Here is a 26,520-nt window from a genome sequence, read left to right on the forward strand (position 1 = left end):
GTGACATCAAAATGTTGGCGTATCTCGATGATCTGATAATTTTCTCAACCTCGTTTGAAGCACATTTGCAAGATCTTACCGCAGTTTTCGAATTGATGCGTCAGTACAACCTCACAGTGAATCGACAGAAGTGTCGTTTAGGTTGCTCAACCATAAAATACCTAGGACACTATATAACTCCGGAAGGGATACGAGTAGACCCGGATAAAGTATCAGCTATCTTGGATCTTCCGACACCTAGCAATGTACGACATCTGTTAACTTTTCTCCAAACATGCTCGTGGTACCGTAGATTCATCAGTAATTTCTCAGCTATCGCAGAACCACTGACTAGATTGACAAAAAAGAACGCTCAATGGGAATGGACCCCGGAACAGGAAACCGCGTATAAGAAACTAAAGGAGATGCTTACTACGGCACCCGTCTTAGGACAAGCAGACGAAACCAAACCGTACGTGATTAAAACGGATGCAAGCAACTATGCCCTTGGAGCAGTTCTGGTCCAGGGGGAGGGACCCGATGAGCATCCTGTAGAGTATGCAAGCAGGTTACTCACTCCAGCAGAAAGGAACTACTCTACTACGGAGCGCGAGGCACTGGCCGTTGTTTGGGCTGTTACCAAGTACAGAGGCTACATAGAGGGCTTACCAACTGTTGTGAAGACTGACCACCATGCCTTGAAGTGGCTGCTATCCTTAAAGTCACCTACAGGAAGGCTGGCTAGATGGGCCCTGATACTACAAGCCTTTGATCTATCTATACAGTACACTCCTGGTCGTACGAATGTGGTAGCTGATGCTCTATCTCGTCCTCCTTGCTCCGAGGACAATCAGAAGGACTGCAGCGTATGTGGAGTGACCATTGACATGCCTGTCCGCAGCTCGGCCGAGATAAGGAAGGAGCAAAGGAAAGACGCTTGGATAGCTAAGATTGTCGACACGTTAGAAGGAGAGAACGATAGTGAGAATGCAAGGTATTGGAGTGGGAAGGGCTACCTCATGAATAACGGACTGCTCTATCGCCATTCTCCGTACTCTGACTCAGAGGATGCCCAGTTAGTAGTACCGGAACATGAATGGGCCAACACGCTCTCCGCATACCACGATAACCCTCTCGCAGGGCATTTTGGTGTTGAGAAAACCCTTGAAAGGATTGCAAAGAGATATTTTTGGAAGGGTATGAGAAAATATGTCGATAGTTATGTCAAACAATGTGTGCCTTGTCAGCGCTATAAACCCAGCAACCAGAAACCAGCTGGATTGTTACAAACGACAACCATGAGCAAGCGGTTCGAAGTCATCTCTTTTGACCTGTTCGGACCATTGCCTGCATCGCCCCAAGGGGAAACCTGGATCTTCATCGTAGAAGATGTGGCTAGCCGATGGGTAGAGCTATTTGCCCTCCAGGCTGCAACGGCGGAGAACTGCGCTGAAATCCTGCTTAACGAAATATTCTTACGATTCGGCATATCTAGACGGGTGATCAGCGACAACGGGCCACAGTTTGTGAGCGCTGTATTACAAAAAGTTATTTTCTGTTTGGGAATAAAACACTCGTTTACGCCCGTATATCACCCGGAAGCGAACCCGGTAGAAAGGCGGAATCGAGATTTAAAATCGCAGCTTGCTATATTAGTGGAACACGACCATGGCAACTGGCCCGGTAAGCTGCCAAGTATAAGATTCGCAATGAATACAGCACAATGCTCCTCTACAGGTTTCACTCCTGCCTATCTAACGTTTGGCAGGGAATTAAGAACACCAGACGAGATAGGACATGATTTCAGGGAGATAGTATTATCTGAAAATTTCGTACCAGAGATTACCCCGAAGCTGTTACAGATGTCTGACACTTTGAGGTTGGCAAGGGAATTGCAGGAGATGAAAGAAGAAGCACGAAAAGAATACGTCGATAAGAAGAGGAAGGAAAGCCCACTCTATTCTGACGGGGATCTCGTTATGGCAAAACTTCACCCTGTGAGCAGTGCATCTAGGGGTTTTAGCGCTAAATTCGCGCCCCGCCGAGATGGACCATACGTAGTGACAAAACGATGCGGTCCAGCGTCCTATGAGCTCGCCAACCCCGAACAGCGCGATATCCCAATAGGTGTGTATCATGCATCCGCCCTCGAACCTTACAAAGGAAGAAAAGAAACCTTACCAAGTCCAGTGCAGCCGCTGAGGAAGAGAGGTCGTCCCCGCAAGCAACCTACTGTCGTGACGGCCACTGCAAGGCGAGGCCGAGGCAGACCGAAGAAGCAATAAATAAAGTCACCAGTTCCGTGGTCGAGCCGCCCTACGAAACTGAGGGGGAGATTATAGCATAACACGTCATCGACCATATAATATTGACCCAAAGCCCCGCTAGATGGCGCTGACGGCTAAATAGATCGCGCGAACGGTAGTATATCGTGGTCTCTAGGCGTGAAGTGAACATTAGTGCGCAGATCGCTCAATAGATGTCTCTGACGACTAAATAGAACGCGCGAACGTTAGTTCAACCTAGATTAGTTAAGTATCGAGTTAATATTTTGTTCGTGGATCGAAATTAAAAAGGCGACACGGCTCTTTTAGACCGGGTTCAGCTACTCCGTTTACTTTCTTCATAGAGATGCTCGGAGACTGAATTTGCTAACTGAGAATTTGGTGTTGAGTTCTTGTCAAGGTGTTTGCTCCTGCATTTGTGGGTCCTACCCTTGCACAACAGCTAAGCCTTTCTGCCTTTTTTGAAACCCTTATCTATTTTTATTATTTTATTTTTAACCGACTTCAAAAAAGGAGGAGGTTCTCAATTCGACTGAATGTTTTTTTTTTTTTATTTTTTTTATTTTTTTTTTGTATGTATGTTACTCGATATCTCCGAGAATCGTGGACCGATTTTCAAAATTTTTTTTTTGATCGAACCGGTATAACCCCGAGATGGTCCCATTGGCACCAAGTCAGGGTCTGATGATGGGATCCTGGAGAAATCGAGGGAACTCTTCAAATGTTATAGGCACATGTAATGTTTTTAGTCTATTTTTCAAAGGTACACCAGTATTTACGTCTGATGGTAATAATTTTATGTGGCTGAGCTGATGATGGAAGGTCAACTCCTCAATGGTTAGGAGTTTAAGGATAATTCTTTCACTACTGTACATGTATTCGGACTGATACATATAATATCACTAGGAACCACTAAAAATCAACTGAGCTGATGATGGAAGGTCAACTCCTCAATGGTTAGGAGTTAAAGGATAATTCTTTCACTACTGTACATGTATTCGGACTGATACATATAATATCACTAGGAACCACTAAAAATCAACAAATAAATAAACTTTTTAACAAAAAATAAAACCGCCTTCAAAAATAAGCGCGTTACAAAACACGGAGAAACTAAAAAGCCAAAAATAATAAACCTTTCAATTCAGATTTCTTATCATATTGCAATAAGCTAAACATCCAAATTATAAACAAATCAATTATTTTTGGAGTCGGTACCAGCCTGTGTATGGTTGGGTGGGGCAAACAGGCAATAGCAAGGCGACGAATAGGTCTGGTACCGACTACAAAAATAATTGATTTGTTTATAATTTGGATGTTTAGCTTATTGCAATATGATAAGAAATCTGAATTGAAAGGTTTATTATTTTTGGCTTTTTAGTTTCTCCGTGTTTTGTAACGCGCTTATTTTTGAAGGCGGTTTTATTTTTTGTTATTAAATTTTTAATTATGAGATACTATTTTGTTTAAAGACGATGCTGTTAATATGCTTTAGAAACTACCATAATATTATTGGGTTCAAAAGGTCATTGGCTCAGGCACGGCTACTGATGTGCCGACGGAAAGTTTCCAAAATTCTGAAATTTCAAATTTCTCGGAAACTTTCCATACTTTGTATGGACAATTATATGGACGGAAACTTTCCATTTCATAAATTTAAATTCCCTTTATTTTTCGTGAAATTTCGTGAATATTTCAAGAAATTTAAGATTTTTTTGGAAAGTTTCCGCAACTTGCACATCACTAGGCACGGCCCTTAATACAAATCGCCCGGCATGTCCGATCTCCTTGCTTCCTATATCTGTGCTCATACCGATAAGCCACCAGGCCCAAAGATAATTTATTCTGCAGAATTTGCATCCATCACTTCTACCTAACTGGAGAACAAAAGGTGTCAATATTGACATTTTGCTGATGCTGTGAATGTCAGTTAAGCTGAACAAAAATGGTTAGTGCGCGGCAGAAATTTTCTGTATTTTTTAGCACAAATATATTCAGAGGTAAGCCGAAATAGGAAAAAACCTACCGTAGTTTCCCGTATTTTTTTCAAAAACTGTTCAACGTATCATTTTGAAAATAATTTTCCTAGAAAGTCTTTATAAAGTTCTACTTTTATTATTTTCTTCATATTTTTTAATTTATGGTTCAAAAGTTAAAGGGGGGGGGGGGGGATACATTTTTTTTAAACTTATGGAGCGATTATTTTCGAAAATATTAACAATTTCAAAAAATGATTTTCGTAAACCCCTATTCTTTTTTAAATACCTATCCAATATATCACACGTTAGGGTTGAAATGAAAAAAAGAAAATCACAGTCTGATAATAAATAATTGGCGTAGGGATGTGACGACCCCATCGCCCACTGGTTTTACGGTTTGGAACGAATGAGTGAATGAAAATGCTCTTGACAGTTACGACTGTACTGATGCAGATGTCATTCATACAATAAAAGTTTCGTTCATTCCATTCGTGCCAGCTTTCGTCAATCAAACTGTACCTTCTGCCCGCGGCTTAATCTAAAGCACAGTATAAAGAGCACTATCGTACAGTATGGCCACTCCCGCTCCCCGCTGAAAGTGCCGCCCACCCCCTCTCGGTTACATCACAGTTACCACATGTCAAAAACGCGAACAGTCGACCTGTCATATCTCACTCATACAAGCATGTTACGCGTTTACCTACACGAGCTTAGAATGTGTGCTAGGAACGCGCCTCTTTCATATATTTGATCGCCAGTGTCAAATTCAATTCAGTTCAGCGTTTTTAGCGCGACACAGCCAGAACAGTCAGATTGAGTTACTTTTGTTCTTGATCGTCACTTATTTTGCCTTTTAAATCGATAGCGGACGGAAATGGTCATATTTCAATGCAATTCAAAATTTATGAACTTATTGGAAACAAAAAACTATGTAAACGGATTATATCGCGTATAATGAATGAATTTACAATTCATCCCGACGTTTCGAACACTTTACAGCATTCGTGGTCAACGGGTGACTGAGGAAAAACTGTAATGTGTAAAAGCTACCCACTACGATATAATCCGTTTCCATAGTTTTATTTTATGAGTAACTATCGCGGTAACCGAAGACAATATTATTAGAAAGAAGTAAAAAATGTATAATAGCCGGGACCACTCAGAGCGAAGAAATTTCCTCGCGCGGCAAACGTACATATGTAATGTAGACGTGCCTCGACCGAGGCAGTGAGTGCTTTTTGCAGGTTTTGCTGGATCGATCAATTTGCCTCGGCCGAGGCACGTTGGACGTTACATTGGACGTTTGCCATCCGAGCACATTTACATTTTTTGACCGCACGCGTTCAACGCTGCCTTTAACGCACAAAACAACCGCCAATCCGACATCCAAAATAAACCAATTATTTCCTCGCAGGGTCGGCGCCGGCAGCCGCTGGCACTCCTCAGGCCTCATCGGCGCCTTCAAGCCGTCCCTCGCCCAGGTGAAACTGACGCAGTCCTCCATCAGACTCCTGCAGGAGCTGGAGGCGGCCGGCCAGAGCACTGGCTGGAAGCAGTGCGGCTCGCTGCTGCTGGCCAGGAGCAGGGACCGCGTGACGCTGTACAGGAGGATGAGGAGCCAGTCCGTGTGAGTGTGCTGTTGACTTTTGTCTCGTGTATGCAGCAGGCGCTTTTGAATGTCGGGTCGAGCCCGACTCTATAGTGCTCTGGTGAATTTAAGAGCGCGCTTCAATCGCCCGACCCTCGTCAAGTGTATTGCTGATTGTAAGATGCGCTCTTGAACGTCGGGTGGTCTCGTATATGCAGCAGGATATTTTTAACGTCGGATCGCGCCCGTCTCTATAAATTGTAGTGCTCTGGTGCATGTAATAAGAGCGCGCTTCAAGCGCTTGAATCGCCCGACCCTCGTCAAGTGTACTGCTGAATGTAAGACGCGCTTGAACGTCGGGTTAAACCCGACTTCATGCTGAATGGAACGGTGGATTGTCGGGCCGCGCCCGGTTGTTTCAATCGCGGTGTGGGCGATGGGCTAGGCTGCAAAACCTGTCACAGTTCACAGCAATATCACAATTTAATTTTTTTCCAACCCCTTATGGTGCTCCTACATTGGCTGTTATAATTTTTTTATTTATTTATTTAGAACATGTTATATTATAAATTATGAAATGTTATATTATATAACATTGTGTGACAGGGACAGCGTGATTTCATTAACATTACTTGTTGTTTTTGAGTAGAATGACCTGATGCACAGATAATCTATAGATTAACATGACTGCGTTGTTTTGGTCTGATTACGTAAAAGTATACTTTTAAAATATTTTTTGGTTTTTAATTCATAATAAAATATGGTAATATTTTATTTCTGCAGACTTTAAAAAGGGTCAAGTAGCCTATTGTGAAGAACGGCACTGAGACGTAAAGAGTTTCATCTACCCGTTTAGGAATATAGGCCTTAGCTTATGTATGTATGTACCTAATCTGCGTATGCGTATGTATTCAGTCGTACGTAACAGGCCGGAGATATTGCCGGACGCTGGGCCGCCCCGCGTTATTTCCGGCTCGGCTGCTACTGTTATCCGATTTAATTTTCTTGCTCGCTAGCTCCTTTATAACGTCGCGTGTAGGACACACAAATGGGATGCAGTTTGGATGCAATGTTTCGTGTAACCAAAGACATGTAACTCCGTACAGATAAAGTCTAAGAAAAAAAGTATCTCAAAACCATACAGAAAACGGTACGGTGACCTAGATGGCGATACACCTTTGGGGGACTCTCGGCTAGATGGCGCTAATATTAATAATTGTCATTTTAATATAAAAAGCTAAGAATATGGGCCAAATGTTTAAAACGGAGGTTCACAAGTTTTAAGCCTGTGTCGAGAGATGGCAGTATATGCAGTGTGATCACACATTTTACTTTGACAGTAACTCTCAATAATACTCGATCCTCTTTGGTGTAACTAACGTAAAGGTGGATTTAGTTAGATGAATCCTATTTTGTGACGCCTAAACTACGGCGTCAGTGCCTGCCGAAAACACATCTTCAGACTGTTTAGACGACAACTATTTTCAGCCGCCTTAATCTCGCCAGCAAGCCGACTCTTTCACTCCTGAGTCGTTTACACGGTGCCTTTTCAGCACCAGTCATTAAGCATGCCGCCACATCCGAAGGGACTAGTTTTTGCGGAGATAATCAAACTCAGATGCGCGTTTTGGCGTTACGGTGCATTTTTAACCCCCGACGCAAAAACGACGGGGTGTTATATGTTTGACGTGTCTGTCTGTGTGTGTGTGTCTTTCTGTCTGTCTGGCTGGCTGTCTGTCTGTCTGTCTGTCTCTCTGTGTGTGTGTCTGTTTGTGGCATCGTGGCTCCCGAACGGATGAACCGATTTCGATTTAGTTTTTTTTGTTTGAAAGCTGAGTTAGTCGGGAGTGTTCTTAGCCATGTTTCATGAAAATCGGTCCACTATGTCGCGGTCGGGGGTTTTTTCAAAATTTTAATTTTGTGGTTAGGTTATTACTCGAAGAAGATACAACCCATTACCCCTAATCTTTACGGCACGGAAGCAGACTAGCGACTGGCACCAAAGTGTTTACACGAAGGCGAAAAAAAGGCACGGGGGCAGTCTGACGCCGAAAAATATTCCTGTGTTCTATTCCGAGCCTTTACTGGCATGCCGCAAAAAAGGCACAGAAAGTGTTTACACGATGCATGCCAGGCGGCGTAGTTTAGGCGCATTAAAATAGGCTTCGTCTAAATCCACCATAATTCTGGATGATTTTGAAGGGCTTGCGATCAAATTGTTCATATTTTGTACGAAATAGAAAGTCTTATTTCTCATGAACGACATGATTATGTTGGTCACAAAAACCTGAACATCATGATATTAATTCAAAAACGTAAGAGTATCGAGGTTGTCATTTTCTATGTTTACAAACATATGATATTGTAAGAGCATTATATGAATTCAATCGAATGTTAGTCTCGAATTTTTTTAACTATAGCATTTGTCACACAGTTCATGGGGCATCCCCTGCGAGCTAGTCTCCTCCGCTCGTTGCCGGGAGCTTTGCCCCCTCCTGAACGTGGAAGACATCTTGGGCGGCCTCTGGATACCGGGGGACGGAGTGGCTGACCCTCATCTAGTGTGCATGGCGTTGATGAGAGAAGCTGTGGCCAAGGGTAAGTCGTGAGCCATTCTTGTAGTCGCTACTGGGAGCTGTGCCCCATCCTGAACGTAGAAGACATCTTGGGCGGCCTTTGGATACCAGGGTATCCGAACTTCCAAAGATACCCCCGGGGGACGGAGTGGCTGACCCTCATCTAGTGTGCATGGCGTTGATGAGAGAAGGTGGCCAAGGGTAAGTGCTGAGCCATTCTTGTAGTTGCTACTGGGAGCTGTGCCGCCTCCTGAACGTCGAAGACATCTTGAGCGTCCTTTGGATACCAGGGTATCCAAACTTCCAAAGATACCCCCGTGGGACGGAATGACTGATCCTCATCTGGTACGCATGGCGTTGATGAGAGAAGCTATGGCCAAGGGTAAGTGGTAATTCTTTCTTGGAGGGGCGTTGCTTCTGTAATACTCGATGTTTAGAGCTGTGTCCCTTTCTGAATTTGAAATACATCTTGCATGGCCTTTGAATACCAGATGACGGAGTGGCTGCCTAACCAAATTAGACTTTAACTTGACATTATTTTGTGGTATAACTAACGATTGCCCTCAGGTGTCGGCGTGATGGAGAACTGCTCAGTAACCGCGGTGCACTCCAAAGAGGAGCGCGTGGCGGGCGTGGAGACTAGCCACGGCTCCATACAGTGCGAGTTCTTCGTCAACTGTGCCGGCTTCTGGGCGAGGCAGGTCAGTGCTGCCTACACTCACATCTCCACAGATACAGTAGGGCACGCAGACAGTAGGGGCAGCGCCTCCAAGTGTCTTACCGGCGAGACAGGTCAGTGCTGCCAAATTGCTAACATTCTCATGTTAAAGACACGGAGACAGAAGGGGTCAATGCCCCCAATTGTCGGTCGAACTGTTGCATAACCCGAGTTAATAACAAATACATACATAATTTTTAAGTACGCGCACTAGTGCGCAAAGTGAATCTGTACTGAAATTCGGAACTCGTGTCGATTTAAAACAGACCCTTCGGTCGTGTTTTAACCACTCGTATCGAACTTCCTCTTCTAGAACAGAATATAATATAATTATTTTTTGAACACTGTCAAGATTAATTACACATTACAACACAAACAGAAAGGAATGAAGTGCCACGAAATGGCCTCATCTCAGCATGTTGCGTGTTAGCGTTTTCCGCACTTGTATCTTTAATTATTTGTTTTAGTGCTGTAAATTATGATGAAATCCTTAATATTCTTAGATCTTGCTCCCTTGATAAATATATATTTATGTATTAAAATATTTTTATTTATAATTTTTAATTGAGATGTTTATTTTTAATTGTGTAGGTGGGCCAGTTGGCCAAGCCCCAGGTGAAGGTGCCGCTGCTGCCGTGCGAGCACTATTATCTACACACGAAGCCTATAGACGGACTTGACCCGATGACACCAGGTAATTTTTTGAAAATTTGTCAGTAAAATATAAATTGCACTTAGAGAGCGCCACAAGTCCTTGTATAGTAGACTAGCTTTTGCCCGCGGCTTCGCTCGCGTTAGAAAGAGACAAAAAGTAGCCTATGTCACTCTCCATCCCTCCAACTATCTCCACCTAAGAAATCACGTCGATTCGTCGCTCCGTTACATTACATCTTATAATTAACATGCATTAAATAACAACATACAATTTAACATGCAAAAGTATTCATCAAGGAATATGAACAGACTAGGTACTCTATGGAAATCAATTTCAATAAATTATATTATTGCTTAATAATACGTCGTTCTTCTTCAGAGAAAACATATCAAATTGTCATAGAAGAAAAAGATAATATGAATCTCAATATCATTAAATATGTAATTTACCTACACAACATAAAATATAAAATATTTGATGTGCTTTCTTATCTGAACTGTGTCCTCTATACATAATACAATTATTTTAATTGCTATTCGTTTTTTGTAGTTTCTGGTTCGGGCCATGCATGTTTGTCTGTCAAATAGTCCTCGACTCTGTAATAAGCCTTTAACATCAATGATTTTTTTAAGTAGTTCTTAAGAGCTGGGAGGGGTAATCTCAAAGCAGTGTCAGGTAACTTATTATAAAAATGAATGCATTGCCCAACAAATGACTTCTGTACTTTACGGACACGAAACTTCTTTATGGCAAGCTTATTTTTGTTTCTAGTGTTATAATTATGGATATCAGAATTCTTAGTGAAACAGTCTAAATTCTTAACAACATAAATTATACTATCATAAATGTATTGGGAAGCTACAGTTAAGATATTAATTTCTTTGAAGAGTTCTCTTACTGATTCACGTGTTCCTAAGTTGTAAATAGAACGAATGGCTCTCTTTTGTAATACAAAGATAGTCTGTATGTCAGCTGCTTTGCCCCAAACCAGAATACCGTATGACATTACACTGTGAAAATAACTATGATACACTAGGCGAGCTGTCTCAACATTAGTCAGTTGCCTGATTCTCCTAACGGCGTATGCGGCTGAACTTAATTTGCTTGCTAGTTTCTTTATATGAGGACTCCATTGTAGATTTTTGTCCAATGTTAAACCAAGAAACAGTGTTGTATCTATCATCTCTAAGCATTCATCATTCAAAAGTATTTTTGTATCGATTGGTTTAACATTCGGCAGAGAAAATCGAATACATTTGGTTTTCTTAGAATTAAGAAGTAAATTGTTGACAGTAAACCACTGCAGTACATCAGCTAACGTGCTATTAATTACATTGTAATCCGTAGATTTTCGGTCAACATTAAAAAGCAGTGATGTATCATCAGCAAAAAGTACTATTTCACAAAAGTTTTTCACTATACATGGCAAATCATTTATATAAACCAAAAACAGGAATGGACCTAAAATTGAGCCTTGTGGCACTCCTAATTGGACTACAGTCCCGCTAGAGCGAGTTTTGTTAACAACTACTGTTTGTGTTCTATTGCTAAGGTAAGAAGACATAAAGTTTAGGGCATTTATAGACAAACCATAGTGTTCTAATTTCAAAATGAGCGTTCCATGATCCACACAATCAAAGGCTTTTGAAAGATCACAAAATATGCCAATTGCATCACAAGAATTTTCCCAAAAATTATATATATGTTTAATGAGTACCGAAGCAGCATCGGTCGTGGAACGGCCCCTTGTGAAACCGAACTGTTTGCTTGTAAGTAATCTATGTCTGTTGAAGTGTCCCAGTAGATCATTTAACATTAGCTTCTCAAAGACTTTACTTAGTACAGGAAGTATTGATATGGGACGGAAATTGGTTATATCACTCGAATCACCCGATTTAAAAAGCGGTATGACTTTGCTACATTTCATAAGATCTGGAAAGGTGCCTTGTGAAATTGAAATATTATATATTACGGCCAAGTAAGGTGCTATTATATCTATGACATGACTAATTACTTTAACTGATGTTCCCCATAAGTCTTCCGTTTTCTTTAAATTGAGTGACTTGAATGTTTTAACAATATTTACAGAGTCTACTTAACTAAATTCAAATGAATTATTACATTTCTTAACATTAGCACAAAGTAATGAATGGGCTTGAGCCGCAGAAGAATGTAAACATTTTGTGGTGTTAACGGCTATATTTGAGAAATAATCTTCGAATGCCGAGGCAACATCGCTGTTCGACACTATTTGTTGATTATCTGATACAATGTTGACTTGACAATCGCGTGATTTACATTTACCAGCTTCTTTATTTATAATACTCCAAGTTGTTTTCACTTTGTTGTCGGACACTTTCAATTTAGAACTAATAAAGTTTTTCTTGGCAGTTAAACACACTTTCTTGAAGATTCTTGAGTAGTTTCTTACATAGTCCAGGAATTCTGAATTCTTGTTCAGCTCTCTCTCACCATAAAGTTCATAAAGTCTTTTTCTACTTTTGTGAATACCTACAGTAGCCCATTCACTAAACTTTGTTTTAACTTTTGACCCACTAATAGATTTCACTTTGAAATTGTTATTAAATTGATTAAGAATTACATTGAAAACATCTTGATACAAATGATTACAGTCATAATGCGAAAATGGTATTATAGACAAACTATGTAGAATTTCATTTTTGAATGATTCCAAGCGAGATCCAGTAATGGGTCTATATGTTATTGTTTGTGGAGTATCATGAATAACGTTTAAGAAAGCTGCCCTTTGGCCGCTGTGATCGGAATGAAAACAGTTAAATAATTTCTTATCTATACATTCACAGTTACAAAAAATATTATCTAGGCATGTTGCACTAGTCACACCTACCCGGGTAGGTTCAAGAAATAAATTAAATAAATTAAATGATTTAAACAAACAGAACATTTTAACAGTATTACTAGATGACTCGAGCAAGTTAACATTAAAATCTCCACATACAATAACATGTTTTTGGCCCTTGCATACTAAATTCAGAACATTTTCCATTGTAGATTCAAATATGCTGAAGTCAGCTGATGGTGGTCTATAAACACATACAATAATATATCTGTCTAATTCAACACATGAAATTTCTATAGTTCTTTCTATGGAATATTTTACAACATCTTTGCGCTCTTTACACTTCATACAATTTTTAACAATAATAAGGGAGCCACCATGAGCAGCAGATTTTCTGGCAAAAAAACTAGCTAATTTAAAATTAACATAATCAAATATCAACTGTTCTTGTTTCAACCAATGTTCAGTAATACACATAACTTCAACATTATTACTATCTAAAAATAATCCTACTTCTAATTCTTTGCTGGAAAAACCCTGAATATTCTGGTGAACAACGTTCATATTCAGGTGTTTTTCCGCTGTCTTACAATCTAGTTTAAATGAGGCATGGGGTCCTTGGCTTTGTCAGCTGACTGAGACTTATATATAACACTATTACATCTATTTGGCTCAATATTGAAGGCCAATAACTCCACTAAATATACAAATAATTTCTTTGGCAAAAATACCTTCCGTGGAGCTAGCATGAAGCGCTCAATGAATTTATTTAAGTCAAAGAAATGGTACTTTTTATTAACAGCTATGGCATGGTACATTAAAGAATTATAGTAAGCTATCTTACAATTATAGTCATATGATACATTTTCTGCATAAGGTAGTGCACATAATATAATTTTCCCCACAATCCGTGAAAGTCGGCTTGGACAAACAAAAGACACACTATCCCATTTAATAATATTAGTATGGATTACTCCTATGGCAGATAATTTCGACCTGAGCAACTGTGACTTGAGTGGCCGAGAGGATACAAGCATCTACCTGCGCTGGTTCGATTCCAGCCTTAGGCACTGGAGGCCTTGGTCACTTTTTCTTTCATTTATGTAATTTATTTCAGTTTTAATATGTGTTAAGACGCATTTTACTTATTACTCTTATCTGCAGTGGTACGAGACCCTGACGGGTACATCTATATGCGGGAAAGAGACGGCTGCATTCTAGCCGGCGGGTTCGAACCTGTTGCAAAGCCCGTTAACGAGGAAGAAAGTAAGTTCATTTTCAACACTCGCTCACAACAAACGATAACTGTGGAATAAAAAAAAATATATATATATATATATATTGGGGACACCTTACACAGATAAACTTAGCCCCAAACTAAGCAAAGGTTGTACTGTGGGTGCTAGGCGACGATATACATACTTAAATAGATAAATACATACCTACTTATATACATAGAAAACATCCATGACTCAGGAACAAATATCTGTTGCTCATCACACAAATAAATGCCCTTACCGGGATTCGAACCCAGGACCGCGGCTTAGCAGGCAGGGTCACTACCGACTGAATGAATGGTCCTTCGACCGACGACCTTCTGTTCTGTGAGTAGACATTCCTAGTTCCTACACATAGTAGTGATTGATTACAGATATAACTCCTCTCCATACGGTAAGGGATTGCCTCTCAGCACGTAGGTTAACCATAATATAAACCACAATCATAATGTATCTGGGAGAGTATTAGGAGATAAGTGGAAGGTAATACACTTTCTGAACAACTACTGTCTATAGTGTTTACTTCAACCACCTCCCAGGCACTCTGCCTATCTCTATCTCTAATATTTCTATGATCTGGTAAATCGAAATATTGCATTTAGGGAAATGAGATACATTGATCTGGCAGGCAAGCATGGTCGCGCGATAAATGATAAAACATCAGGCCGTCCCTGTCGAACTTACAAATAGTGCGATATATATGGACGGCCTTGTGGATTAACCTAAATACATGCGTCATATCAATCTATGAGAAGAGATCCAAAAGTTACTTATTCTTTAACCTGATTTAACCAATATTGAGAGTAGGGTATGCAAAAACCGGTTAACTTAAAAAACCGGTTAATTACCGAGACTTTTCCTTCAAAACTGGTTAACCGGTTATTAACCGGTTTTGAGGATTTTTAGTAAATGGCCGTACTACGCAATAATTACCATTACCTTTAAGAATTCTGATTTTGATGATATCGTAGCAGGTATTACTTGCACGATGAAGATCATTTTTATCCAGTTTTTGGAAATTTGGTAAATGCGGAAATTGCTAAAAAAGGCTTCTGTGGTTTGGATGTGATTCGTCAGTTTTGCGTTTTCTAGGCATGTCGCGAAGGTCTACAGCTCCCAGAGCCCCTCGTAATACAAGCAATTGATGTAAGGTTATTAACCGGTTAGAGACTATAAAAACCGGTTTTTAACAGAGGCCAAAAAGTCTCGGTTAACCGGTTTTTCGGTTAACCGGTTAACCGGTTTGCACACCCTAATTGAGAGTGGAGAGAAGTTTTTTGTTAACTTATAAAATACATCTAATATTTCGTCGTAAAATTGTGTCAACTTCATTATCGGTGCAAAATTGATTTCCCCCTAACTCTTAAAAATTTGAACACAAAAATAGTATTTTGTTAAAGAGTCGTATTATTCCACTTCCAAAAAGAAAATTTCTTCATATGACCTATAAAGAAAACTCTAAAGACCTCTGACATTATATTCCCCACAGCGAAATCCCATAATTCATCAAATAATAATTTTCAGTCGACACGGCAGCGCAGAGATGCGTCCAAGAGGACTGGGATCACTTCCACGTGTTGCTGCAACAGTTACTGCGCCGCGCGCCGAGCCTCGCGCAGGCGCAGCTACACAAGCTGTGCAACGGCCTGGAGGCCTTCTCACCGGATTGCAAGTGGATCGTGGGTGAAGCGCCGGAGGTAAGCTACTACACAGGTCGCGTCGTAGCGCATCTTCGGGGTCTACGGTCGTCGCGTAGCATTTGTAGCGGTTTTGGTTAGCCGTAGCACATGTAGTCTTCCGTCAAGCGCTCTACGCTCGTATCAGCTATATCGTAGCAAATAATTATATGCTACCGTCAGGTGCTCTAGGATGGCATCTGCTACGTAAGCTCAGCTGCACAAGTTGTGCAACAGGCTGGAGGCCTTCTCACCGGATTGCAAGTGGATCTTGGGCGAGGCGCCGGAGGTAAGTTACTACACAGGTCGCGTCGTAGCGCATCTTTGGGTTCTACGGTCGTATCGAGTATATGCTACGATGCCATCTGCTACGGATTTCTTCCACGTGTTGCTGTAACAGTTGCTGCGCGCCGAGCCTCGCGCAAGCGCAGCTACACAAGCTGTGCAACGGGCTGGAGGCGTTCTCGCCGGATTGCAAGTGGATCATAGGCGAGGCGCCGGAGGTAAGCTACTACACAGATCGCGTCGTAGCGCATCTTTGGGGTCTACGGGCGTGTCGCGTAGCGCTTGTGGCTTGTTTTGGTTAGCCGTAGCACATGTAGTCTTCCGTGGGTCGTATCGCCTACGCTGTGGCAAGTATATCGTACTATTAGATGCTCTACGGTGGTATCTGCTACGTAAGCTCAGCTGCACAAGTTGTGCAACAGGCTGGAGGCCTTCTCACCGGATTGCAAGTGGATCGTGGGCGAGGCGCCGGAGGTAAGCTACTGCACAGATCGCGTTGTAGCGCATCTTTGGGTTCTACGAGCGTGTCGCGTAGTGCTTGTGACTTGTTTTGGTTAGCCGTAGCACATGTCTTCCGTCAAACGCTCTACGGTAGTATCGCCTACGCCGTGACGAGTATGTGCTACCATCAGATGCTCTACGGTGGTATCTGCTACGGATGTCTTCCACGTATTTGATTTCTGTAACAGCTGCTGCGCCTCGCGCAAGCGCAACTGCACAAGCTGTGCAACAGGATGGAGGCATTCTCGCGGGACTGCAAGTGGATCGTGGGCGTAGCGCCGGAGGTATGTTACTGTAACATAGGGTTAGTCGTAGAGCATCTTTGGGATCTACGGGCGTATCGCGTAGCGCTTGTAGCTTGTTTTGATTAGCCGTAGCACATGTAGTCTTCCGTTTAGCGCTCTACGGACGTATCGGCTACGCCCTAGCGAATATATGCCACCATCAGGTGCGCTACGATGGTAACATGCTTCAATCACATCATTTATTTTATTATTAAACATCACATTCTAATTGCTCATTTTATACTGATTTAAATCAATTCACGTCCGCGTGCACAATATGTTGTGGCCACAGTCAATTTAGCGTCCTTTGATAGCGGTTCAAGACCTGGGTCATCACCTTGAACATTGGCGCTCTCGGCTCGTTCGATTTTGCGAAGCTAAGCCGTGTCCATGCGCTAAATTCGTGACATCGAACGTTTCGTGGGCGCTTTCATCGAACAGAAGATGTCAAGACTCAAGACGGCAGCAAGACTATGAAGAAGACCTGTCCAATTTGATTCATTTTTAATTTTTAATTTATCAGTAGTTTTAATGTGGTTTTATGATTCATCTAACATGACAAATAAATCATCGAATGGGCTATCGAAGACCAGTGTTACCATATTTATTTTTGTTTATTTCGCCTTTGCCAAATTCCAAAAAAACACAAAGATTTCCTTGTAAAAATCTGGTTATAGAAGGTTTTAGAATCTTATTCTCTCATTGTTGCTCCGATATTTAATCGCAGTAATATACAAATCATACCAACATCAAAGCGTCGAACGTCCATTAACATCACACCTACTCCACAGATGTTCAACTACCACGTAGCGGCGGGCATGAAGACGGTCGGCATCTCGGCGGCGGGCGGCGTCGCCGAGGCAACCGTGGAGCAGCTGGTGGACGGCTACACGCGATACGATATGCACGAGCTCGACATCAACCGGTTCCTGGGGCTGCACAACAACAAGCGCTTCCTGCGCGACCGGATCAAAGAGGTGCCTGGTCAGTTCATACTCTTAAACGATACAAAATAGGGTATTAGGAACACAGCGCTCGGCGTAGCAACTGTAGCAGTAACGCTTTGAAGAAATCCGTAGCCTATAGCACCGTAAGACAACTGACGGCGGCATATACTCGCCTGAGCGTAGCCGATACGACCGTAGAGAAGCGTACTATCTGCTACATGTGCTACGCCGTAGCCAAGGTCACCGTAGAACAACTGACAGCGGCATTATTCTCTCCTAAACGTAGCCGATACGACCGTAGATAAGCTAGATGTGCTACGGCGTAGCGCATGTGACAGTAGCAGCTGGTGGACGGCTACACGCGCTCGCACGAGCTCGACATCAACAGGTCCACAACAACAAGCGCTTCCTGTGCGACTGGATCAAAGAGGTGCCTGGTCAGTAGGGTGGAGCGAAAAAACACTTTTCTGGAATTAGCAAACCTAATAGTTACCAATCAATGCCCCTTAGTCTATGAAGCCTTTGTGCAAATTTTCGCCTTTTTAAATCAACATCTTCTGCCTCCGCATTAGGGTTGAAATTTTGAAAATCTCATACAAACCTAAAAATTCAACTTTCAGATAAAAAAAAATTCGGCAGTATTATGTTTAGTATATGTTATTGATACTATTATTATGAGAAACTACAAAAAGTTGCGTAAATAGCGTCAAGAATCGCCAAAGTTTGTCTAGTTTCAGTACATTCGCCAAAATAGCCGCTAAAATACTGAAAATTGGCGATTTTAACGCTATTTTCGCAATTTTTGGTAGTTTCTTGTAATAATATGTATCTATAATGTATACTGAACATAATACTGCCGAAAAACATTTTTATCTAAAAGTTGAATTTTCAGGTTTGTATGAGATTTTCAAAATTTCAAACAAAATGTGGAGGCAGAAGATGTTGATTTAAAAAGCTGAAAATTTGCACAAAGGCTTCATAGACTAAGGGGCATTGATTGATAACTATTAGGTTTGCTAATTCCAGAAAAGTGTTTTTTCGCTCCACCCTACTGGTCAGTTCATACTCTTAAACGATACGAAATAGGGTGTTAGGACACAGCGCGGCGCAGTAACTGTTGCAGTAGAACGTGGATGAAATCCGTAGCCGATAGCGCCGTAGAACAACTGACAGCGGCGTATACTCGCCTAAGCGTAGCCGATACGACCGTAGCGTAGCTTATGAACTGCTACATGTGCTACGCCGTAGCCAATGTCACCGTAGAACAGCGGCGTATACTCGCTTAAGCGTAGCCGATACGACCGTAGCGTAGCTTATGAACTGCTACATGTGCTACGCCGTAGCCAATGTCACCGTAGAACAACGGACAGCGGTATATACTCGCCTGAGAAGTTTACGAACTGCTACATGTGCTACGCCGTAGCCAATGTCACCGTAGAACAACTGACGGCGGTGTATACTCGCCTGAGCGTAGCCGATACGACTGTAGTTTAGCTTACGAACTGTTACATGTCCTACGGCTCTTCCTCGGGCTGCACAACAACAAGCGCTTCCTGCGCGACCGGATCAAAAAAGTATCTTGTCAGTTCATACTTCTAAATGATGCGAAATATTTTTCTTCTAATTATATGGTGCATTACTTCGTGCACTGCATAAATTATTTTATCTTAAGTATAAAAAAGTACTCTTATAATCTACAACTAAATAAACACAACCTCCGATAGGTTATTTTTACATGACTGTCCATCTGGGTGTTCATGCTAGTAGCACCTACCCTACCTTATTTTATAATAGTAATTACTCACAACTCTTTAATAAGTCAACAGTTTGTGCACGTAAATAAGTCCAACAGTTTGACCATTTCCGGCGTACAATATGATAATAAACTTAAACTAGAAAATATCAAACAGAAACAACGCAACTTCAACCATCTACATATGCGAGTGTGTTTAATAATACGTTCCACTTTGTCGATTGCTATAAAGCCGCTTTGTCAGTTTAATCATATAAAAATACAAGTCAAGTTCGTCCTTATGGTAAGCGACAAAGTGAGAGGTTTTACTTAACACGCTCACACATGTAAATTCATCAAACAAATTAATTACATAATAGGCTAGTTTTCTATACTTAAAATAAATATTTTATGCAGTGCACGAAATAAAACACCTCACAATTAGAAGAAAAATATGGACAGTAGTTATGTTTAAACATAATTTATATTTAATAAGCCAAAGAGAAAGATATAAAGTAAACTAATTGACCGTGACGTTATTACTCAGTATTTCATAGTAATTCCATATTAGCAAATCGTTTTGACAGTTCTTATAACCTAACCACAAAATTAAATTTTTGTAAAAACTGACCGCGACATAGTAGACAGATTTTCATGAAACATGGCTAAGACACTCCCGACTAACTCAGCTTTTAGAAAAAAAAAACTTAATCTAAATCGGTTCATCCGTTCGGGAGCTACGATGGCACAGACAGACACACACACACAGACAGACAGACAGACCGACACGTCAAGCTTATAACACTCCGTCGTTTTTGCGTCTACTAGCCTATTAAAACAGCTGTATTCTTCCAGGTGTCCACTACGGGCTGCCGTACCCGTTCCACGAGTTCCAAACGGGCCGCAACCTCCGCATGTCCCCCTTGTACCCCACGCTGCGCGACAACGGCGCCGTGTTCGGCCAGGTCATGGGCTACGAGCGGCCCACGTGGTTTGAGCCCGTCGGTAAGTGTACCACATACCACCTAGAAGCCTGTTAGACTACACATATCATCAGATATTCCACAGTGAGGCGGGTATATCCGCATGTCCCCCTTGTACCCCACGCTGCGCGACAACGGCGCCGTGTTCGGCCAGGTCATGGGCTACGAGCGGCCCACGTGGTTCGAGCCCGTCGGTAAGTGTACCACATACCACCTAGAAGCCTGTTAGACTACACATATCATCAGATATTCCACAGTGAGGCGGGTATATCCGCATGTCCCCCTTGTACCCCACGCTGCGCGACAACGGCGCCGTGTTCGGCCAGGTCATGGGCTACGAGCGGCCCACGTGGTTCGAGCCCGTCGGTAAGTGTACCACATACCACCTAGAAGCCTGTTAGACTACACATATCATCAGATATTCCACAGTGAGGCTGGTATATCCGCATGTCCCCCTTGTACCCCACGCTGCGCGATAACGGGGCAATATTGTTCTCCTGGGATGAGTTCTGTGACACTGAAAATATTCCAAATTAAGCATACTATGTTCGCATTTATATTTTTAAGTAAAATTATGATAAATGGGCATTTTCGCGAGAACAATCACAAAAAATTTTTTCAGTACAGATGGTGTTTTTTTACGCACTAGTGCGAGAAGTGGTTCATTATATGGCAAGTCGAAACTTCGGAGGTCCATCTGTACTGAAAAACGTCGTTCGATACACGTGCGAAAAGGGAATTCGTAACTCGTGTCGATTTAAAACACTCCCTTCGGTCGTGTTTTAATTTATCGCCACTCGTTTCGAACTTCCTCTTTTTCGCACTTGTATCGAAATGTACTATTTTTCTAAGGTTTTATATTTTTAAACAAGAGACAAAAAATGGTCCCAAATTTTTCTATTATTTTTGCATACTTTCCACTTTGTAACCGCTGAAGTGGAAAAATTAAATTTAGGACGCTTTTTTTACCTACTAGAATCGAATGGGCTCGTGATTATGAGAAGGAAATAACATTGAATTTACCTATTTTAGAAAGAAAAACGTTTTTGAATCTTTTTTCGCGAAAATGAAATTGGGTTAAAAAATATGGAAAATTATGAAAAAGAGGTATTACGTGCACGAAACGCTGGAAGACTTACACACCTCGGGCACTGGCGATCAAATATATGAAAGAGGCGCGTTCCTAACACACAGTCTAAGCTCGTGTAGGTGACCGCGTGCCATGCTTGTATGAGTGAGATATGACAGATCGACTGTTCGCGTTTTCGACAGGCGACAGGTAACTGTGAGTTAATCGACACGGGCGGCACTTTCAGCGGGGAGTGGGAGTGGCCATACTGTACGATAGTACTCTTTATTATACTGTGCTTAAGGCCTGTGCGGTGAAGGATTGGTTCGCACGGCGTGTCCGATCTCGCGATACTTGGCCGTGCCTTTGTGCTAAATTCGTGACATCGGACGCTCTGCGTGGCCTACTCTCTACAACAGCGACGCCGATCCGAAGAATACCGTCACATCGTTTGGGTTATTTCGCTGATTTAATCATGATAAATGCTAAATGTAAGCAGGGGATCGATTTTTGAATTTCGCACGCACGAATTCGCCGTTCGAAAGTCTGTGAAAAACGACGTAATGCTATTTTTGAAAAAGGACGGCGAGTAACTTTAAAACTAGTGGTAATGACCACTCGTTTTCGATTCTGTTAGTAGAATTTGAATCGCTAGTAGTGGAGATATTATTGAACGAATTTCACGAAATCGAATGGCCGAGGTTCAAAAATCGGCCCCCAGTAGTGAAATAAACTAAAAATGGTGTTAAAGAAAGGTTTTTTTGTGTATGTTCTCTATAATTAATTATGTTCAATTCAATTTCAATTTTTAATTTAACTGAAAACATAACTAGTTAAGTATGTAATTTAGTTATTATTGTATTTTACATGTCGTCGAAATGGCATTTGATATTTGCCTGTCGCTTTTCGGTGAAGAAAAACATCGTGAGGAAACCGGAGTAATTCCAATAAGGTCTAGTTTACCCTTCGGGTTGGAAGGTCAGATGGCAGTCGCCTTCGTAAAAACTAGTGCCAAATCTTGGGAATAGCTGTCAAAGCGGACCCCAGGCTCCCATGAGCCGTGGCAAATGCCGGGATAACGCAAGGAGGATGATGATGATGACATGTCGTCAAACTTTTCTGCTGTAATCGATGTTTGGAGTGAATCTAACCAAATTATACTTTAAAACTGTAATAAAATATTTCTATGTATCTAATATTTATTTGTAATTTTTAATAATATATACAAAGATAAAAATACACGAAATCATACCTGCACCCGCCATTTTAAATAGTAAAAATAAGAAGATGAAAATCGGCAGTATTCTTTATTTTATTATATAATAGGCGAGATGACTAAAAAAACTAATTAGTCCGTCAGTTAGATTATCAAAGAATTTTAGACACGTATTTTTTCTTTTTTCTCGTGAACGAAAAATGACGACGGTACAGTGCGTTGAAGTTTCGCGTGACGTCACGCCTAGGTACAATTTTTACTTAGAAGTGACGTCACAAGCCCCCACTCCGGAACTTTGCTGCTCTATATCTTTGTATTTTTTCATTAATTAGAAAAAGCGAAAAATATGTGTTCAGTATTTTTGGACGATCTGACGGACTAAACAGAATGCCATTTTTGTTATGTAGTCGTCATCCCTATTTTATTCGCAGAAAAATCCCCCGATGACACACTGAAGCCGCGTCCGTTCAAGATCGCCCACACGATGACGTTCGGCAAACCGCACTGGTTCGACACCGTCCAGCGCGAGTACTGGGCCTGCCGCGAGGCGGTGGGGCTCGCCGACTACTCGTCCTTCACCAAGATCGACCTGCAGGTGCTCCAATATTTACTAACATTGCTCAAAACTGACAATAATTATGGGTTTTGCTCATAAACATTAGTCTGCTCATATACCTTATATCAAAGAGGATCAAGTATTATACAGAGTTACTGTCAAAGTAAAATATGTAATCACAGTGCATAGACTGCCATCTCTCGACACAAGCTTAAAACTTTTGAACCTCAGTTTTGACAATTATTAAATGCCACGCGCGTTTAATGTCAAATATTAATATTAGCGCCATCTAGCCGAGCGTACCCCAAAGGTGTACCAGAACCATATAGAAATAGGCCACCGTGCCTATTTCTATATGGTTCTGAAGTACGTTTTTTTCTTAGACTGTAGCTGTCTATACGGAGTTACATATCGTCACTACTTTTAAAAAAACTTGTATCTTCGTCTGTCAATGAAAGGAAAATTGTAGTAAGTACGTATGGAATGCATATAGACTTACTGCGTTTTAACTTTGAGGAGAAGCATGAGATACGAGATTTTTTAAAAGTAGTGACGATATGTCTTTGACGTAACTAACACATAATTTCCTCCCACAGTCGAAAGGCCGCGAGGTTGTCGACCTACTCCAATACCTGTGCTCCAACGACGTGGACGTACCAGTTGGCTCCATCATACACACGGGCATGCAGAACGAGAGAGGCGGCTACGAGAATGACTGCAGTCTCGCCAGGATCGCCGAAAACCAGTAAGCTCATATATACATTTGGCCTAGCGTGTAGTGACCCTGCCTGCTAAGCCGCGGTCCCGGGTTCGAATCCCGGTAAGGGTATTTATTTGTGACACCCCTTAAGTTGCAGGCGTCCATAGGTTACGGCGACCGCTTTCCATCAGGCGGACCGTATACCAGTTTACCACCGACGTGGTATAAAAAAAAATTGGGTTAAGGTTGATGTCAACGATTCATTGACATGTATAGACTGAATATTTTATTTTCTACTCATGAGCATTTCTTTTTTTTTTGCCAATAAAAAAGTTTTGATTGTTTTAGGGAACTTTAGGTCAATTGTACTCAGAATCACGAGTACTTTCAATCTCACTGGGAGACAAAAAGTGTCCCAGAATTTCCATACATTTTTGTTACTTTCATCTTTTGTTACCCCATACAACATGTACGGAAAATGGTAACAAAATAAGAAAAAATCGTATGGGACAATTTTTTTAACTACTAGGATTGAAAAAGCTAGTAATTCTGAGTAGAAATAGCATTTTTTTTTTTTCAAAAATATCACACTTCATAAAAGTGGCAAAAAAAAAGAAATGCTCTCATAACTGACTCATAAATTCTACACACAATGGGGAGTGACATTGGCTCCTTTTGGTATCTTTCTAACTCCCCCCCCCCCCACTTACCTAATTTAACGCTTGCGAAGCCGCGGGCAAAAGCTAGTACATTATAAAACTAACGGGCTTTGTTCCAAGCCTTTCTAAAACATGATAACTCAACGTAACTTTTGTTTCCAGCTACATGATGATAGCCCCAACCATCCAGCAGACGCGCTGCAAAGTGTGGATAAAGCGTCACATGCCGCGCGACGGGTCCGTGACGCTCTCGGACGTGACGCCGATGTACACCGCCGTGTGCGTCATGGGCCCCTTCACCAGGAGCCTCATGGCCGAGCTGACTGACACTGATCTGTCGCCGAGCAACTTCCCCTTCTTCACGTTTAAGGTACGTTTGTAATGTCTATCTATACAATCTGTGTATTATAAACTGATTACGACATGTCATTAAGAAAAAAATCGTGATGCCGATGTGCGTCATGGGCAAAGCCCGGATGACGGGAGAAATTAATGTGTTGACATCTCAATAGTGCGAGGAAACACATTTTGTAAGTCGATAAAATGTCGATAAAAAGCACGATGTACTCGACCACCATTACGAAAAAAAAAAAATTGGTAGTTGTAAACAATTTTATAAAGAGCTGTTTGTATTTTTTTTCAATACTTTATATAATTTTCGTAATAAACAATTAGTATTTTTTTTAATATATATTTTTCAATTATTGATGATTATTATAGTATGTAATTAGTTTACTGAAATAATAAATAATAAGCTTACACACAACAACAATATGTAAGATAATAACTATAATAAAGATCAATAAATTTCTGATTCAAAAATTGTTCGTATGGATGTCGATAAAATAGTCGATATTTAATTAACCACTATTGAAAAGTGCATTTATAGTCCTGTCGTCCGGACTTTGGTCATGGGTGGTCACGTGAAAACTACATCACACAATAGGCCATCGAGTGTAATGCGAGGTACTTAGTGTTATATTGTGTACCTTTCTAATTTTATACGTTGTTATGTGTTATTTAAGTTTCATGGCGTATTAGCTCACTGTAATGTCATGTTAACGTACCGACAAATAAAGATAAAAAACCATGTCCAAGTTTACTGACCGATCTGTCGCTGGATAGCTTAAGGTAAGGTAATTTCGATGATTTACTCATTTCACTGAACTAGGTAGACTGCGTGATGCCGATGTGAGTCATGTGTGTCTTTACTCAAGCCCAGTGAACGAGTAAGATTGAAACCTCATGTCCTAGCTCCCAGTTCTTCACGTGTGTAGTGCGTGAGTGATGACTCGTATTTTGACGTATACATATAAGTTTGACGTGATTGTCTGTCTGTCTGTTTGTATGTATGTCTTTCTGTGGCATCGTAGCTCCCGAAAGGATAAAGCGATTTAGATTTTTTTTTGTTTGAAAGCTGAATTAGTTGGGAGTGTTCTTAGCCATGTTTCATGAAAATTGTTCCACCAATCCGGCAGTTTTTTAATTTTTTTAATATTGTGGTTAGGTTAGCAATAACTAGAGATGGGCCGAATATGGACTTTGCCGAATACGAATATTCGGCCGAACATTCGGTTCAGCTCTTACCTTCGGCCGAATATTCGGTTAGGCCATATTTTTAAAGTGGATGTTAAGATTAAAACCATTAAATGATTGATAATGGTTACACATGATACTACAACTATGTTCTTATAATTTAGTGGATAACTAAAACAGTTCAAACAACTCTGAACTCTTCTCATCTCTTAAACTACCTACGGTTTTTTTTTTACTTATTTACAAAACAGTTGTATTTATATTTTTACGCATAGGTTTCTCTCTTTTTAGTACTTCCTTAAAAAAACGACTGAAATAGGAGCTTATTATCCCATGGAATACGTAAGATCTTCATTAGTTTATACTTTGTTTATTCGGTAAATATTCGGCAATGCAACCGAATTATTCGGCCGAATACGAACATTGAAAAACTTGCCGAATATGCCGAATACCGAATATTTACCGAATGTTCGGCCCATCTCTAGGAATAACCATGTC

At 41.1% G+C, this 26,520-nt stretch overlaps 1 protein-coding gene across 1 annotated transcript in view; it reads left to right on the forward strand.

Annotated features, from left to right (window-relative positions):
- The window catches only part of LOC125241068 (pyruvate dehydrogenase phosphatase regulatory subunit, mitochondrial), a 49,279-nt gene that overhangs the window by 11,607 nt on the left and 11,152 nt on the right, over positions 1-26,520 (forward strand). The window contains exons 2-12 of the mRNA XM_048149368.1: positions 5,658-5,870; positions 8,266-8,429; positions 8,975-9,108; positions 9,717-9,819; positions 13,766-13,867; positions 15,403-15,575; positions 17,416-17,608; positions 20,159-20,308; positions 23,003-23,166; positions 23,724-23,872; positions 24,649-24,856. Coding sequence (XP_048005325.1) covers positions 5,658-5,870; positions 8,266-8,429; positions 8,975-9,108; positions 9,717-9,819; positions 13,766-13,867; positions 15,403-15,575; positions 17,416-17,608; positions 20,159-20,308; positions 23,003-23,166; positions 23,724-23,872; positions 24,649-24,856 — 1,753 coding nt within the window. The remainder of the gene's footprint in view (positions 1-5,657; positions 5,871-8,265; positions 8,430-8,974; positions 9,109-9,716; positions 9,820-13,765; positions 13,868-15,402; positions 15,576-17,415; positions 17,609-20,158; positions 20,309-23,002; positions 23,167-23,723; positions 23,873-24,648; positions 24,857-26,520) is intronic.

This window comes from Leguminivora glycinivorella, chromosome Z (assembly GCF_023078275.1).
Source record: "Leguminivora glycinivorella isolate SPB_JAAS2020 chromosome Z, LegGlyc_1.1, whole genome shotgun sequence".
Lineage (NCBI taxonomy): Eukaryota > Metazoa > Arthropoda > Insecta > Lepidoptera > Tortricidae > Leguminivora > Leguminivora glycinivorella.